Source organism: Solea senegalensis, linkage group LG17 (assembly GCF_019176455.1).
Source record: "Solea senegalensis isolate Sse05_10M linkage group LG17, IFAPA_SoseM_1, whole genome shotgun sequence".
NCBI lineage: Eukaryota > Metazoa > Chordata > Actinopteri > Pleuronectiformes > Soleidae > Solea > Solea senegalensis.
Genome location: NC_058037.1, coordinates 17746595 through 17763679, shown reverse-complemented (window position 1 = coordinate 17763679; position 17085 = coordinate 17746595). Strand labels below are relative to the sequence as shown.

General features: G+C 40.8%; 1 protein-coding gene across 1 annotated transcript in view; it reads left to right on the top strand.

Moving 5' to 3' along the window:
* Positions 1–12359, top strand: part of slc35f1 (solute carrier family 35 member F1) — a 64386-nt gene extending 52027 nt beyond the window's left edge. The window contains exon 8 of the mRNA XM_044049120.1: positions 11892–12359. Within this exon, the coding sequence (XP_043905055.1) occupies positions 11892–12125 (234 nt within the window). The 3' untranslated portion in view covers positions 12126–12359. The remainder of the gene's footprint in view (positions 1–11891) is intronic.
* The last annotated feature ends 4726 nt before the right edge of the window (positions 12360–17085 follow it).

Genomic DNA, 17085 nt, shown 5'->3' with positions numbered 1-17085 from the left:
GTTTAAAAAAAAAAGTGAAACAGTAAGAAGTTAAGTGAAACAGTAAAACAGTAAAAGTTAAGTGAAACAGTAACGTATTGTATATATACACAGTATATAAATGTTTTTTGTTTGGTTTTTTTTGTTTTTTTAAAGATGAAAAGAGCACTACAGAAGAGCAGTAAAGAGCAGTACAACTGGGCAGTAAGTGAGTAACAGTGAAATATTCACCAGGTGCAAAAGTTCACGGTAATGACGTTAATGTAACGCATAAAGGATGTAAGATAATGTGACATGTAGAGGCAGAGGAGGAGTGTGAGGAGTGTCAGGGGGGCGCTCCGGGCCTTGTTGATAAGGCTCGTAGCAGACGGGAAAAAACTGTTCTTGTGGCGTGAGGTTCTGGTCCTGATGGACCGCAGCCTCCTGCCAGAGGGGAGTGACTCAAAGAGTTTCTGTCCAGGGTGGGAGGGATCAGCCATAATCTTTCCTGCACGCCTCAGGGTTCTGGAGGCGAACAGGTCCTGGAGAGATGGAAGATTGCAGCCAATCACCTTCTCTGCAGACCGAATGACACGCTGCAGTCTGCCCTTGTCCTTGGCCGTGGCAGCAGCGTACCAAATGGTGATGGAGGAGGTGAGGATGGACTCAATGATGGAGGAGTAGAAGTGCACCATCATTGTCTTTGGCAGGCTGAATTTCTTCAGCTGCCGCAGGAAGTACATCCTCTGCTGGGCTTTTTTGATGAGAGAGCTGATGTTCAGCTCCCACTTGAGGTCCTGGGTGATGATAGTTCCCAGGAAGCGAAAGGAATCCACAGTGTCAACTGTGGAGTCACAGAGGTTGATGGGTGCAGGTGATGCTGGGTTCTTCCTGAAGTCCACGACCATCTCCACTGTCTTTAGAGCGTTGAGCTCTAGGTTGTTTTGGTTGCACCAAGTGACCAGCTGGTCAACCTCCCACCTGTAGGCGGACTCGTCACCATCAGAGATGAGTCCGATGAGAGTGGTGTCGTCCGCGAACTTCAGGAGCTTGACGGACTGGTGACTGGAGGTGCAGCTGTTTGTGTACAGGGAGAAGAGCAGAGGAGAAAGAACGCAGCCCTGGGGGGATCCGGTGCTGATGACCTGTGAGTCGGAGACATGTTTTCCCAGCTTCACATGCTGCTTCCTGTCAGACAGGAAGTCAGTGATCCACCTGCAGATGGAGTCAGGCACGCTCAGCTGGGAGAGCTTCTCCTGGAGCAGAGCCGGGATGATGGTGTTGAAGGCAGAGCTGAAATCCACAAACAGGATCCTGGCGTAGGTTCCTGCAGAGTCCAGGTGCTGGAGGATGTGGTGGAGGGCCAGATTGATTGCATCGTCTACAGACCTGTTGGCTCTGTAGGCAAACTGCAGTGGGTCCAGGAGTGGGTTGGTGATGGCTTTCAGGTGTGAAAGCACAAGACGCTCAAAGGACTTCATAACCACAGAGGTCAGGGCGACGGGTCTGTAGTCATTAAGTCCTGTGGTCCTTGGCTTTTTGGGAACAGGGATTATTGTCGAGGTCTTGAAGCAGGCTGGCACGTGACATGTCTCCAATGAGGTGTTGAAAATGTCTGTGAACACTGGAGACAGCTGATCAGCGCAGTGCTTCAAGCTGGATGGGGAGACAGAATCCGGACCAGCTGCTTTCCTGGGATTCTGTTTCCTGAAGAGTTTGTTGACGTCCCTCTCGTGGATGGAAAGAGTCAACACTGAGGTGGGTGGGGAGGTGGAGGGGGGGACATTTAAGGTGGGCATTGGTGGAGATGCCCAGGCCCCTGCTGAGGTGGGGGAGGTGGAGGTGAAACACTGGAGCTGGGGGTGTTGGGAGGTGTTGTGGGGGATGGTTGCAGGACTGTCCCTCTGTCTTTCAAAGCGGCAGTAGAACTTGTTCAGGTTGTTGGCTAGGCGTTGGTCGTTAAAGGAGTGGGGGGCTTTAGGCTTGTAGTTGGTGATCTGCCTAAGCCCTTTCCAGACAGACGCAGAGTCGTTGGCTGAGAATTGGTGTTGGAGCTTCTCAGAGTACAGTCGTTTAGCCTCTTTCACCGCCTTGCTAAACTTGTACTTTGCCTCTTTAAATCTGTCTTTGTCTCCACTCCTGAAGGCCTCTTCCTTATCCAACCTTAACCTTCTGAGCTTGGCTGTGAACCAGGGTTTGTCATTGTTGTAACTCACCCTAGTGCATGATGGAATACAGCAGTCCTCACAGAAGCTGATGTATGACGTCACAGCCTCTGTGTACTCATCCAGACTGTTGGTAGCAGTCCTGAATACATCCCAGTCAGTAGAGTCCAAACACGCCTGTAGATCCTCCACAGCCTCACTGGTCCACTTCTTTGATGTCCTCACTACAGGTTTGCAGAGCTTTATTTTCTGCCTGTAAGCAGGAATCAGGTGGACCATGACGTGGTCAGAGAGTCCCAGTGCAGCACGGGCGACGGCGTGATAAGCATCCCTGACTGTGGTGTAACAGTGATCCAGAATGTTCTCCTCTCTGGTCGGGCATTTAATAAACTGTCTGTACTTGGGGAGTTCGCGAGTGAGGTTTCCTTTGTTAAAGTCACCTAGGACAATAACTAGAGAGTCCGGGTTGATCCGCTCCACACACAGTATCTGATCGGCGAGCATGCGCTGTGCGTCCTGCACGCTGGCGTGCGGTGGGATGTAAACACCGACCAGAATGAATGAAGCAAACTCACGGGGTGAATAAAAAGGCTTGCAGTTTATGATGAAAGATTCCAGGTCAGGAGAACAGTGCTGCTGAATCACTGTAACGTCGTTGCACCAGCCACTGTTGATGTAAAAACAAATTTCTCCACCTTTTGTTTTGCCGGAGAGTTCCGTGTCTCTGTCCGCTCTGTAGAGTTGGAAGCCTGCCAGCTGCAGCGCAGAGTCACATATATGTTAGTTATGGAGGTCTACTTACATATATTAACTCGTTTTCATGGTCACATATATGTTAGTTATGGAGGTCTACTTACATATATTAACTCGTTTTCATGGTCACATATATATGTGAGGTCTACTTACATATATTAACTTGTTTTCATGGTCACATATATATGTTAGTTATGGAGGTCTACTTACATATATTAACTTGTTTTCATGGTCACATATATGTTAGTTATGGAGGTCTACTTACATATATTAACTTGTTTTCATGGTCACATATATATGTTAGTTATGAGGTCTACTTACATATATTAACTTGTTTTCATGGTCACATATATATGTTAGTTATGGAGGTCTACTTACATATATTAACTTGTTTTCATGGTCACATATATGTTAGTTATGGAGGTCTACTTACATATATTAACTTGTTTTCATGGTCACATATATGTTAGTTATGGAGGTCTACTTACATATATTAACTTGTTTTCATGGTCACATATATGTTAGTTATGGAGGTCTACTTACATATATTAACTTGTTTTCATGGTCACACATATATGTTAGTTATGGAGGTCTACTTACATATATTAACTTGTTTTCATGGTCACATATATGTTAGTTATGGAGGTCTACTTACATATATTAACTTGTTTTCATGGTCACACATATATGTTAGTTATGGAGGTCTACTTACATATATTAACTTGTTTTCACGGTCACACATATATGTTAGTTATGGAGGTCTACTTACATATATTAACTTGTTTTCATGGTCACATATATGTTAGTTATGGAGGTCTATTTACATATATTAACTTGTTTTCATGACTAAAAATCTCCTAATCGCTGCAAACGAGCCGATCAAATTATTTCCTGACTGACGCTCTCATCGCTGTTTCAGACCAAAACCACACCCCCAGAACGTGGACTGTGTTGTGATTGGCCAGGTACCTGGAAGTGACGTAATAGATAGGCCAGCTCTCAGATACACAGCTCCGTCTCTGGCATGGTGGATGCTCTGCATCTCAGCAGCTACAACGAGAGTAGTTCTTCTTCTTCTGTGGTTGAATGTACGCAACCGGATGTGCCCGGACTAGTGCTGCACCAGGAGGCGCTACAGTGGTGAGAGAAGTGGTGAGGTTTTCTGATGACATCATCAATTTACGGAAGTGCCGATCCACTTTGCAGAGCCCAGGAAAACAATAAAACCCTATTTTCTCAGCAGTGGCTTAACTGTTTGTTCTGAAACTTTAGGGTTTCATAAGCGAGGTCATGACGCAGATACACACACAAACGCAGCGTTAATTGGAGCTTCCAGTCTATGTCGCCTTTAAAGATTCATGGGAAAGGGACCTCGATGAGAATATCCCTGATGACTTATGGTCAAAGGTGCTGTCCAGGATTAAACTCTGCTCTATGAACGCCAGACTTCAACTTATTAAATTTAAAGTTTAAAGGTTGCACTACTCTGAAACTAGACTCAATAGAATCTTTCCTTCCGTTTTCTCCTTGTGTGGCAGATGTTCAATCAGCGATGGATCTCTGGGTCATTTATTCTCGTCCTGCTCTAAACTTAACACATTGACATGAGGTTTTTACAAGATCATATGAAAGAGATCTTATTCTGAGTGGTACCTTTGGGGTGTTCTAAGTCCTCCTTAAAACTGTCTTGTGCTCATCAACCGGCTCTTGCTTTTTGTTTAGTTGTAGAGAGTCATCCAGGGCGAGTGGAAATCTCCCTCTCCACCCTGCTTTAAGAGATGGCTGAAAGATATGGTTTCCCTTTTGTATCTTGAGGAAATTAGATACTCTCTTTGCAACTGTCTCGACAAATGTATTAAGATCTGGGGACTGTTTCTGGATGCTATTAAAAAGGACACCGTCTGATTGTTGGATTCAATATAACCAACCCCCGAGAGGATTGATGTGGACTCTGACTGATTTCACATTCAAACTACTGGACTGCAATTTATGGACTGACATTTTTTTATTTTCCTTGTATACTGGCATTTTATTTTTCTTTTGTTTATTTATTGTTTTATTTATTTGCCATTATCTTGTCTTGTTTTTTTTCTGTGTGTTTGTCTGAAAATTTAAAAGTGTAAATAAAATGTATATAAAAAACAATAGTTATCATGACATAAAACCAATGGTCCTAGACTAAACTAGATAAGTCTAATAATGCTTGAGAAGATTGAGAATCAAATTGTGCCCTTAAAATTAAAAATGAAATTGAATCAAGTATTTGCGCAATCATGACACCCAACACAATATATGTTGCAGGAAATCAGATCCAATATGTGTGTGTTGGTCCTATTGCAGCTTGGAATGTAGATGATGCACATATATGGATAAATTATGTTAACTATAATCATATGAATGGACACGACACATGTATATCGTTTGTACATAACATAATGACATCACAGACAAAGATTCTTTATAGTGACAGGCATCACACTCTAACACCCCCACTTGATGATGTCATTCATTACAACCAAACATTATTTTCCAAACATAAATGGTGAGAACCTCTCAATTTTAATCCTTGTAGTAGACTTTGTGAACACGTCTGCTGACATGTTCTCCAGAGGACAGTACACCAAAAGAACTTTACCCACGCTGAACCATATAAAATGATGTTTTATTGGCGATTTACAGGATTTTTTACCAGGCATATAGTCCCTTTATTTTCCTCAAAGATTGTAGTTGGTTCCTGAAAGATGTGATCCATGTCTTTCAGCAACTGTGTGAGGTAGATAGCTTCCTGAGTTGCAGCTAGTGCTAAATATTCTGCCCCACATGTAGAAAGTGCAACAGTTTGTTGTTTCTTTGTTTTCCAATAGCACACAATAGCACCATCTTTGTTTAAACTAAAACAATAACCAGTAGTGTTCTTCCTGTCTACGACATCATTAGCCCAGTCTGCATCATAAAATCCCATCAGTTACAGTTTAGTGTCTCTTTTGTTGTAACACTAACTTTTTGTTCCCTTTAAATATCTGTTGACATGTTTCTGGAGTGAGATCACATTTAATCTCGCTCGGTGTAGCTCTGCTTTTACATTCAGCCAAACTTTCCCAGAATCTTGCCAATGTGCATTGATTGGCCTTTAATTTGTTTGGAAACAATCCCAATAAAATTAGTGAGTTGGCCCAAGTCTTTCATTTTAAACTGACTTTTCAGTCTCTCCTTCACATCATTTAGACACTTCTCATTGCTTGCAGCCACAACTATACCATCTACCCAAACAAACAAAATCACCTTTTCTTTGTGTGTCATTTTGGAGTAGATACATTTGTGTGTTTGTCTCTGTTCTCAACTAGGAACGTGTGCAACATCATGTTCCAGTTCCTGGAACATGATGTTGTGGTTGTTCCGTGTACAACCACAACAAGATCTTGTGGTTGTTCCGTGTATATGTCATGGTCAATGTGAGCATGCAAATAAGCAGCTTTTTTTTAAATTTATTTAACATGTACAAAGAACATGGGATCATCATGGGTGTTACATTCAAAATCAAAATCTTCCTTTACATATAAATACATACACACATATCACACTATTCAAGGAGCATACACAATCCATTTTTTTCCAGCGTTCGGTACATTTCTACAACTGAAGTCTCAAAACAAATGTAAGCCACTCCATACAGTAAATTTCTTGAATGATCCTGAGCCACTGGGCCAATGTTGGCGGATCTAGTTGCAAAGACTTGCTAAGAGAATCTTCAATAGTATTTGATTCCGGAATTTTAACAAGATATAAAGTAACAAATGAGAAATCTAAATCCACCCCCATTATTTTATTCACCTCAGTTGACACGCTCTTCCAGAATGACTGGATTTTCGGACAAGCCCAAAGAACAGAAACAAATAAAAGTGGTTAGCCATAGAGGTACCACATTGCCTCCAGCAGAAGCCTTTGCTCTGTGTGACTGTTTGCATTGCTGTTATTTAAGGAGTTATGCAGTGAAAGTTTGCAGCGGTCGCTTGTGTCTCACATATTTCAAACCGGATCTCTTCTGATATTTGTATTTCTGACTCCCTCTCCCATTTTTGTTTAATGTACATCGTAGAGTGATTTTGAGAGGCTTGTATACTTCTATATATTCTTGAGACCAACTTTTTATCGTCACTTTTTTTGTATGCATCATGAAATATAGAAATCAAATTGTATTCCTCCTCCTCCTTGATTTGTAATGTTTTATTATAATAGTCTCTTTCTTGCAGGTATCTATGGAAGTCCTCCTCTTTGTTTTGTTGTTCTCCTACAGACAGTAGATCTAGTGAATTCAGAAAAGTCTCTATTGTTGGAATATCTGCCATGGCTGGCTGGGTATACAGATCTTTATCTTTATCCTTTGAGTCACTGCAAACCTTTTGTGTCTTGGGATTTCTAATCTTATGAATCGTATTCTTTCCACATTGTTTTTGTGTCCTCCAGGAAAGTAATTTCATCACCCTATGCCCTGTCTCATAATACCTTTGTTTGGTAAATTTAAGTTGTTTTTCAATTTCCTCATCATATGTACCATTCAAATTCAGGTGTCACACTGGCTAGGTTTGTTGGCCTTCCCTTTGATTTTCATTCCCTCTACAACAGATTCATGTTTTACCGCATCACCGTAGTTGCAATGACCCATTATTTCGTGCCAGGTTTTTAGATTTGTGTTACAAGCATCATTACACTATCCACCTATTTCTGTTACAGTGTCCAGGTAATGTAACCTGCTTTTTACCTTCATTTCACATGAAGTGCCATCAGGGAGGATCATCTTGTTATTGTCCTTCTCAAAGTTGAACTTTCCATTAAGAGCTGCAACTTCCACTGACAAAATGTTCTGTGGGTATTCAGGCATTGCCCTTCCCACGCTGTCAATCAGCTGAATCTTCGCATAACCTTTCCTCAGTGCACTTCCGGTATTCCGTGTACCATCTGCTAGCTCCATCATGTGGTTCTTTAGATGGAATGTCTCCTGCTCTCCTGCTCTCCTGCTCTCTTGCTCTCCTGCTCTCCTGCTCTCCTGCTTCAGGCCATGAACAAGCTTGTCTCTGACAGGCATCCAACTTATTGCACTCTCTGATCATTACTGTTTTGTTTAAAAACTAAGCTATAACTAAGTCTGGTTACTACCACCTGAAGAACATTGCAAAGATCAAGGGTTTTCTGTCTAAACAAGTCACAGAGAAACTTCTTTGTGCTTTAATTTTCAGCAGACTACATTATTGTAATGTAATGTCTACCAAATCAATCAGGCAGCTGCGGCTGGTTCAGAATGCTGTTACCAGAGTCCTAACTATACCAGGAAACTGGACAACATCACACCAGTCCTCAGATAACTATACTGGCTTCTCGTGAGTCAGAGGATAGATTTCAAAATCTTACTCTTGGTCTGCAAAGTATGGGGTGCTGTTTGTAAAGCGGCTCACGCTGAAAATAATAGCAGCATTTTAAATAGCTAAATCCAAATGTTAAATCTAAATGCTAAATCTAAATGCTAAATCTAAATGTTAAAATTAAATCAAAATCTAAATGTTAAAATTAAATCAAAATCTAAATGTTAAATCTAAATATTAAATCTAAATCAGGGTGTCACATGATGATGCCGAGCAAGATGGTTGCTTAGGCTGGAGGCTATAGGCATTTGCAATTTATTTTAAGTTGCTGATTGTAAGTTTCTCCCACTACTGATATGCCAAACTCCCGGAAAAACGAAAATGCGTATCAACAACAGCAAAGCACCAGGGCTACCGCTAGCTCAAAAGCTAGCCAGGCCTCTCCTGTATCACCAGCTCGGGAGGCCACGGATGAGTCCATCTCCACTTCCAAAATACATGCGCTTCTTCAGAAACTATCAGACAACCAAACGAAAATCCTGAATGACCAAGCCATACACTTTACAGACATCCGCAAGGATGTGTCAGAAACGAGAAGAGCTGTTACACCTTACAGTGACTTGGGTAAGACTATGATAAACTTTTAGATGAATGTTCCAGGTTTGTAACATTGGAAGTTGGAGATACTTGCTGTGCTCCACTACCTGTATCCTACCTCACAGCATAAGTCTACTACTTTATCCTTATAATTGATATTGTTCTTACTGTTGTTTTTTTATAGGCTCACGCTTTAACTTAAACTGTAGACCATGCATAGAATAGAATAGAATAGAATAGAAAATACTTTATTAATCCCTTGCGGGAAATTCTTTCGTCACAGCGCTCCAGTGTACAAAGGTAACGAATGTAACAGCAATTTTTTTGGAAATTACAAAATTACAAACTATAGGAAGAAGTGCATGCATGCATTATTAACAGGTAGGCATTATTATTTATGCCAAGATATGCATGGATAAATAAATGCAAATAAATCAGGCCATGTGTAATGCCCCCATCCTTGCATCTATTCCAGTCACTAAAAGCTTTATTTATTTGGGGATAGATATCTCTTCTTCCATACAGACAATAATTTAAAAAACAGTAACAGACTTAATAAAGTCATGGTGGATTTGGATAGGTGGTCTAACCTGCCTAATTTACTTTGTGGCAGGGTAGCCATAATTAAAATGAATATCCTGCCCAGAGTCAATTTTGTTAGCTTGATGCTCCCCCTTCCCCCACCCCCTCGATATTGGAGTAAATTACAGTCTGCAATAAGTAAATTTATTTGGCATGGCAAATGACCTCTCATTAAACTCACCACAATGCAGCGAGAAAGGCAACCCTGTGGTAACCCGTCTCTCCCAAATTTCAAGTTTTATGGGTGGGCCTTCACACCCATAAAACCTTTAGGACCTCTCCTAACTTGGCTTCAATCTGATGCTCAAATGTCATGGCAAGCTTTGGAGGAGCAGATGGTAGCTCCATTCTCTTTTACTAACATTCTGCATTCTAATATCTCACTCCATCACTGCCATTTGAGATTTGGTCCTATGATTTCATATTTGTTATCGTCGTTATCTGGCAACCTTTAGCTAGTTTAGTTAAGTTAAGAATCCAATGCTACGTGATTTGGAAAACATAACATTACTTACCAAGGTGGCCTGTGGTGGCCCTGAGGCGGTTGCTGTCGGCCAGGACTAGATTTTTGCAGAGCGACCATGGCCGACAGCACCATATCTAGTCGGGGGCGGGTGGGAATAGGGTCTGCCTAGCCTTTACGCAAACAAACATGACAGATCAGTCAAAGTGAGCCCCCTCGTGGCTGGCTATAGTGGTTACAGCTCATAAGTCCCGCACCCTTCATAAAAGCGACACTGAAAACTCAAAGTACTCTGATACAGTTTCTCCAAACGTGTTTATTATTTTCAGTAGTTATTATCACAATAATCCATGTCCAAGAGTCCATTTCCCTGGATGAGATGGTTTTTATTTGTTATTTGACACTATAAATACATACTGACCTCCCAGAGCTTTTTTTTTGGTACTTCCAGTTACCGGCATTTTGAATTTACATATTAGTTAAATATTTTATAATATTTAATAAAATATTTAATGTTGCTGTTATTTTCAGCGTGAGCCGCTTTACAAATGGCACCCCATAGCAAAGAGTCTTGGACCAAAATACTTCCTAGTCTTATTAGTGCCATATGAAGCATCAAGAGATCATCTAAGGTCATCAGGACCAGGTTTACGGTGTGTTCCCAGAAGCAGAACCAAACAAAATGAAGCAGCATTCAGTTCTTCTGCTCCTCACCTATGGACCAAACTTCCTGAACAGCTGAGGTCTGTTCACACTGTCAGCTGATTAAAATCAGGTTATTATTTACTTTTTCTCAAATTATGAATCATCTTAGTTATCAATTCGAATTTTGAATTGAATTTGCTCTTGCTGGATTCTGATTCTGGATTGTAGCGTATGTTTAGGCAGCCTGCGGGAAAGGGAACTGGACTTGTAACTGGAGGGTCACCAGTTCAAGTCCCCAGGCTGGTGTACCCCTGAGCAATGTACCCAACCCCCATTGCTCCCTGGGTGCAAGTCAGTGTGGCCGAGTAAGATGGGTCAAATAACAATTTCCCTAGGGGGATTAATAAAGCTTTAGATTTCCATCATTATGCAAAAAAAAAAAGAACAGATTTGGTAGCAGCTTACTGTGAAGGTAGCCTATGGTATGCTATAGAGTGGGAGTGGGTTTGGCCAGGAAAAATCAGAAGCAGATTGAAAAATTCCAAAATTCCAAATCAGCTAATCAACCAATACCCAGAGAGCCACCTCTTGGCCAGCAGGTGTGTGTGTGTTCAATCAGCCTGGAGGGCTTCTCTGCGGTCACTCTGTGACCGTCACACTGACACATTGACTAAAGTGTATACATATGAATTCTGATGCTGTGACGGATATACATTCATTGGAATGCCTGGGAAAGACATACTCTAAGTCCCTCTGTCAGGGAGATCAGAGGTCAGAGTGTCAAAGATTCTCCCAGCTTTTCTATCTACTACAGTATTGCAGTCTTATTTATACGCTGAATCTTTGTTACCTTCCGCATCATCACGTGAGATTACATCAACTTTTAAAACACATGTGGAGAGATCACTAAGTTTCAAGATATAACTTTCTCCTCCACTATCTCTAAACTGTCAAAGTTGTTTTTCGGGGGAACAAGGTGTCCAAGAAAAAATATTATATCTTTGACAGTTTTAACGATTGCACTAACATGTCTGTCCAGTAGAAATAAATATAACAAAATATAACATTGGTGTAAAGAATTACAGAGTAAATAAAGAATGAAAATAGGTTATTTTCCGATCTGTTCATGATTTTCTATTCGTGTACACATTACACATTTCCTGTTTGGTGACAAAGTCAGAGGAGACATTTTTAATCACTTTTCATTTAAAATGATACATCCTTCTCACATATGAAGATGTTACTGGCATGTTAGCTCATTTTTCCATTGTTCTATGTTTCTTAGATCAATCAATAGTTATATATATATTTATGATATATTTACAGTCTAGATTTTGAAAACTTTTGTGTCTGTCACTGTCTGTGTTGCAGTTCTCTGGCCTCTACCTGTTGTCGTTCTCTGTCATCATCTTGGGCCTGGTCCTTTACTTCTCCTCAAACACCTACGTCGCCCAGGATCCGAGGGTCTATAAGCAGTTCAGGAACACAGGCAGCCAGCTGGTCACTGACCCTCCCCTTGTCAGTCGTGGAGTCCCAGAACCTTCTGTTACCTACACCAGCCTGGGCCGTGACCTGGGTGACGAGCTTCCTGTGCGTGTAGCCTAAGATGATGTGGGAGGGTTTAGTCTTTTGTCAGCATGGTTGGATCAGTTTAAGTGTATATAACATTAGACAGGTATTCTGGCTGTAGTCTGACTGTAGTCTGGCTGTTGTCTGACTTTAGTCTGATGGTAGTCTGACTAGTCTGGCTGTAGTCTGACTAGTCTGGCTGTAGTCTGGTGGTAGTCTAGCTGTAGTCTGACTGTAGTCTGGCAGTAGCCTGACTGTAGTCTGGCTGTAGTCTGTCTGTAGTCTGACTGTAGTCTGGCTGTAGTCTGGTAGTAGTCTAGCTGTAGTCTGGCTGTAGTCTGTCTGTAGTCTGACTGTAGTCTGGTGGTAGTCTAGCTGTAATCTAGCTGTAGTCTGACTGTAGTCTGACTAGTCTGGTGGTAGTCCAGCTGTAGTCTGACTGTAGTCCGACTGTAGTCTAGCTGTAGTCTGGCTGTAGTCTGACTAGTCTGGCTGTAGTCTGGCAGTAGCCTGGCTGTAGTCTGGCAGTAGCCTGGCTGTTGTCTGGCTGTAAGTCTGCTCAGCAGAGCAGCTGTGCCGTCACCAGGTATGTCCAGCTTTTCATTCATGGCCAGTACAGAGGGACAGAGTCTCCACCTGCGCACTCGCAAATGTACAGTGTCCTCCTATAGTATTGGAACAGTGAGGCCAATTCCTTTATATTTGCCATAGACTGAAAACATTTGGGTTTAACATCAAAAGATGAATATGAAACAAAAGATGAATATTTCAGCTTTTACTTCCAGGTATTTGCATCTGGATCTGATACACAACATAGAAGATGGCACCTTTTGTTTGAACCCACCCATTTTTCATGGCTAAATGATCATCCATGTGTATAGACAGTATTGAAATTTCACATATTTTGTATGTAACACCTGTGCATATATACAGTATGTGTCCATCTGATCCAAGTGAATCCAGCAGCTCAGTGACTGGAGTCACATCTCATCACTGGAGTCACATCATTGTAGTGATAGACATCTCCTCACGCTTTGACATGTTCTGCTGTGGATGTTTTTAGGCTGATACAAAATAAATTTAGATATCATCTATTTCATTTTATTCTCTACACCAAAAATACATGAAAGGAAGAGTCTATTTCTTTACTGCTATGGTGCTAGAAGCTGTAAATGGTTAAATAGTCACTTTTACTGAGCGATATTTTGGTCTGTCAGACCAATGATGACCCTTGTTTCATACCCTTGTATACAAGTTCCTTGTATGTTTTCTTCTTCTGGAAATGTTTCTTTATGGCTGAGGTCTTAATCCCTTTAGACTCCTCAAATATTTTTACTATACTTTACGATAGATTTTATATTAATAATATAAGAGCTTGTGAGTTGTAAAATAGTTTTTTTGTTTTCACTGTGTTGAACAAGGCCTAATGGTGCAGAGATGTTCTTTATCAACTATGTTTTCCTTATGTCGTTGTGAAGAAGGCTTTAAATCAGCATTTAGACTTTAAACAACTTGAGTACAGGAAACCAATGAAAAAGCCAGATGACCTCTGTCAATGGTGGGGGGCATGTAAACCCCTAACTACAGTGTCTTTTACAATACGTAAAGACACTGTCTCCAACATGATATCTATAATAGGTATGATCCATCAGTCACAGTGTTGTCCACGTCAATGATATATTTATCATTAAAAGTGTTCATGTTAAAGAAAGTCCTTGGGCAGGCTAATGAAGTAACATCTAATTGGGATTTCGATATTTTGGAGGAAATGAGGCGGGGTGTCAGACAGCTGCTCCAGGCTCAGCAGGAGGAGGAGACGGAGAGAAACTTAGGGTATGTTGAAGAAAACCTGCCAGGGAGCAGGTTAGGTTCACGGAGTATGTTGCCATGGTAACTGAATCAGATAAGCTGAACTGGCTTTGTGAAACCGAAAAATCTGAGTTTCCCTCATCTCAGGGTTAACTTACTTCACTAAACCTGCTTTCTGAACGTTTACATTAATCACACAGTACCCATACTTTGTTTCAGCAAAGTTTCTACATGGGGACTAAAGATGCTAAATGATCATGGCATCACAATCAAGAGCAAATGTGTGCACAATTTACAGTCATATATGTTACACCTAATATTATTTTGTATTAGTAAACAAATCATTTACAAGAGATATTTTGTATTTGAATCCAATGCATTTTTAAAAATAAATTAAAAATTCTGCAAACAAATCTATGACTCATCCGTGGGTCCCGACTCAGCCACTGAGAAACTGGTCTGTGTGATTTTTGGCACCTTGTCTCATGTCATGTTATTCCTCAACATGTAAAAGACCTTTGACAGTCTAACATAGAGACAGACAAACTCACATATATGGAGGGACACATATGAGATCCTAGATGGGTTTTGATCAATGGGTGGGAGGTTTATTGTCACATCTTCATATTTCTGTATTGTTTCTGTATTTCTGTGTTGTATTATTATTTTTGTATGTAAATGTAAAAAAATGACAAATGCAGTTGATAAGTTGAAAAATAAATGTGTGAACCTTTTCTTTTAACTGTCTTACTGCAAAGCTGTACTCATCTGATTTTGTCCACTAGGGGGGACAGCATCAACTCATGCTAAAAGCTGTAACAGATAGAACACTAAAGACATCATCAGCTTGTTGGATTTACTCATTGAATTACAGGTAGAGATATTATGTATATCAAAGTCTCGTTATACGCAGAAGATTTGCTTCTATACATCTCAAATCCAGCTAGCTCCTTTCCTGTGATTTTTAGCATCCTGGAACGTTTTAATGCAAACTATTAAACCAAAATGCAAAGCATAGCATTGAGACCAAAATCATATTCATGATTAATATTCAATGGAATTGTTTTTTTAAATCATCATAAAAGTACTTAATGTTGTCATTATTTTCTTGGACAATAAAATATAAAATCAATGAGTTTTGTGACAGCAACATTTTGTATTTTACAACATTTATGATGATTATCATACAGTATATCAGTGAATGGAAGAAAACAACCTAATTCCTGTAAAAAACTAATGTTCAATTAAATGAATTGATTATTTTAACCTGTAATGACATTATTACACTTTTCACTTTACTGTATTCACTATCATTGGTTTTCATTTACAAATCCATGTGTGAGCTTCCCCACTCACAGCTCGTCCAGAGGAAGGGAAAAAGTCGGTGTGGTGGTGGAAAATAATCTTTTATTTGTGTCCAACAGAAAAAGTCCACCAAACATACAATGCCGTTCGTCGTTCGTCGTTCGTCGCTCTCTTTCTCTCTTCTCTCTTCTCTCTCCTCTCTCCTCTCTCCTCGCTCCTGCTTCCTCCTTCCGGACCCAGCCTACTGCAAGAGACCAGAACCAGGTTAAAGTGTGCTTATATAGCTGACTGATTACCTGATTCTGTCCAGCTGTCTGATCACTGGCTGAGCCACTCCTCCCTCTCCTCCAGCAGTCGCCGCTCTAACCATACCCCACTGCCACACCATGGTTTAAAGACCGAAGCTAACGTGACATCAGTATTCATGAAATCCGCTTATGCACGTCAGTAGCGTACTCCCATCATGCCTTTCACTGTTTATGGACGCGCCGAGGAAGTCGAGAACGTGGACGGCTCGTTCACATTGCCGAAAGGCATTGTGGGAGTAACACTACTGCGCATGCTCTACGGGCTGCACTACCCGGAAATAAACCAGGAAGTCAGAAACCTTTTTGGCATATGCACTGAGTGAGCCACTCCATAGGAATGAACAGAGCCAAAGGGGCGGAGCTACATCCACTTCTTATAATACATCCATGAACAAAACGGGTTAGCTCGCTAGCTCCCCGGTTGGCCGCTCACCCGACAGCTGAGTGCTGAAACAGCTGAGAGCTGAAATCCGGCGTCCGGAGTGTACTGTACAGAAACCCGCAGACAGGAGACCAGAAACCCTCGGTGTCGGACATGGTAAACAACAAGCTGCTGATGTGTTTTAAGTCCACTTGGAGCCAAAATCTTTGGCTAACAGCTGAGCGGCTAACGGCTGGTGCCGCTAAAAACTAGCGACAAAAAAACATTAATTGCGTCACCAGCTCAACTTTTATTTTGTATTAACAAGTAACAAAGATGGTTAAGAAAAATATAAGGAAGTAAAAGTACACATTTTATTGAGGGAATTAACAGCGCCATTATTATGTTTCTTAGCTCACTCTCCACCTGCACTGTGTCCGCCACGTTTTCGTTCAAATGTCTGTTGTGATGAGTAGCGTGGGTGGGAGAACACTACGTAGTACGTACATGTAAGGGGCGTGGCTGAGCAGCTGCACTAGGCTTTTAGGCTCAGAGAGAAGCGATCAGCTTTGCAAGGCAACATAAAAATAATATATACGTATAATATGTATATATATATATATATATATATATATATGTTTATATTTATGTAAAAATATATATACAGACTGTATACTATATGAAGAGAGATGGACATGTTTTTACAGATAACTGAAATAAATTTAGTTTGAACCCAATAATCAGATGCATTTTGATCAAGCACTGTTTCTATGCACAAAATACTTTTTCAAAATAAACTTTTGGGATGTGATTTATTTCATTCTTGCTGATAATGAAAGAAAATACCTGCAGATGGCACACTGTGCACCTTATAGATTAAATAAAGAAACAACAAAGAGATGAGATCAAATATGAAATCAAATATAATAGCCTCAGAAGGGCTAAATATCAGCACTGGGTGTAAAGTAATTTTTTGAGGTAGGTTTCTTTTTCTTTTTTTTACAAAATTAGGTATTTTCGTTTTTTCAAAATGATGCAAGTTGAAGTTTCGAAGAAGCCACTACATGCTTCAAATTACAGTATTGTGGGTCTTAAAACCATAAACTTTGTATTTGAATTGGGGTTGTTTGTCTGGCAGTAACACATTCCAGTGCTTAATCAGCTGCATCACAGAGGGAACACATGGCTACTTAATATGCAGCTGCAGAGGCTC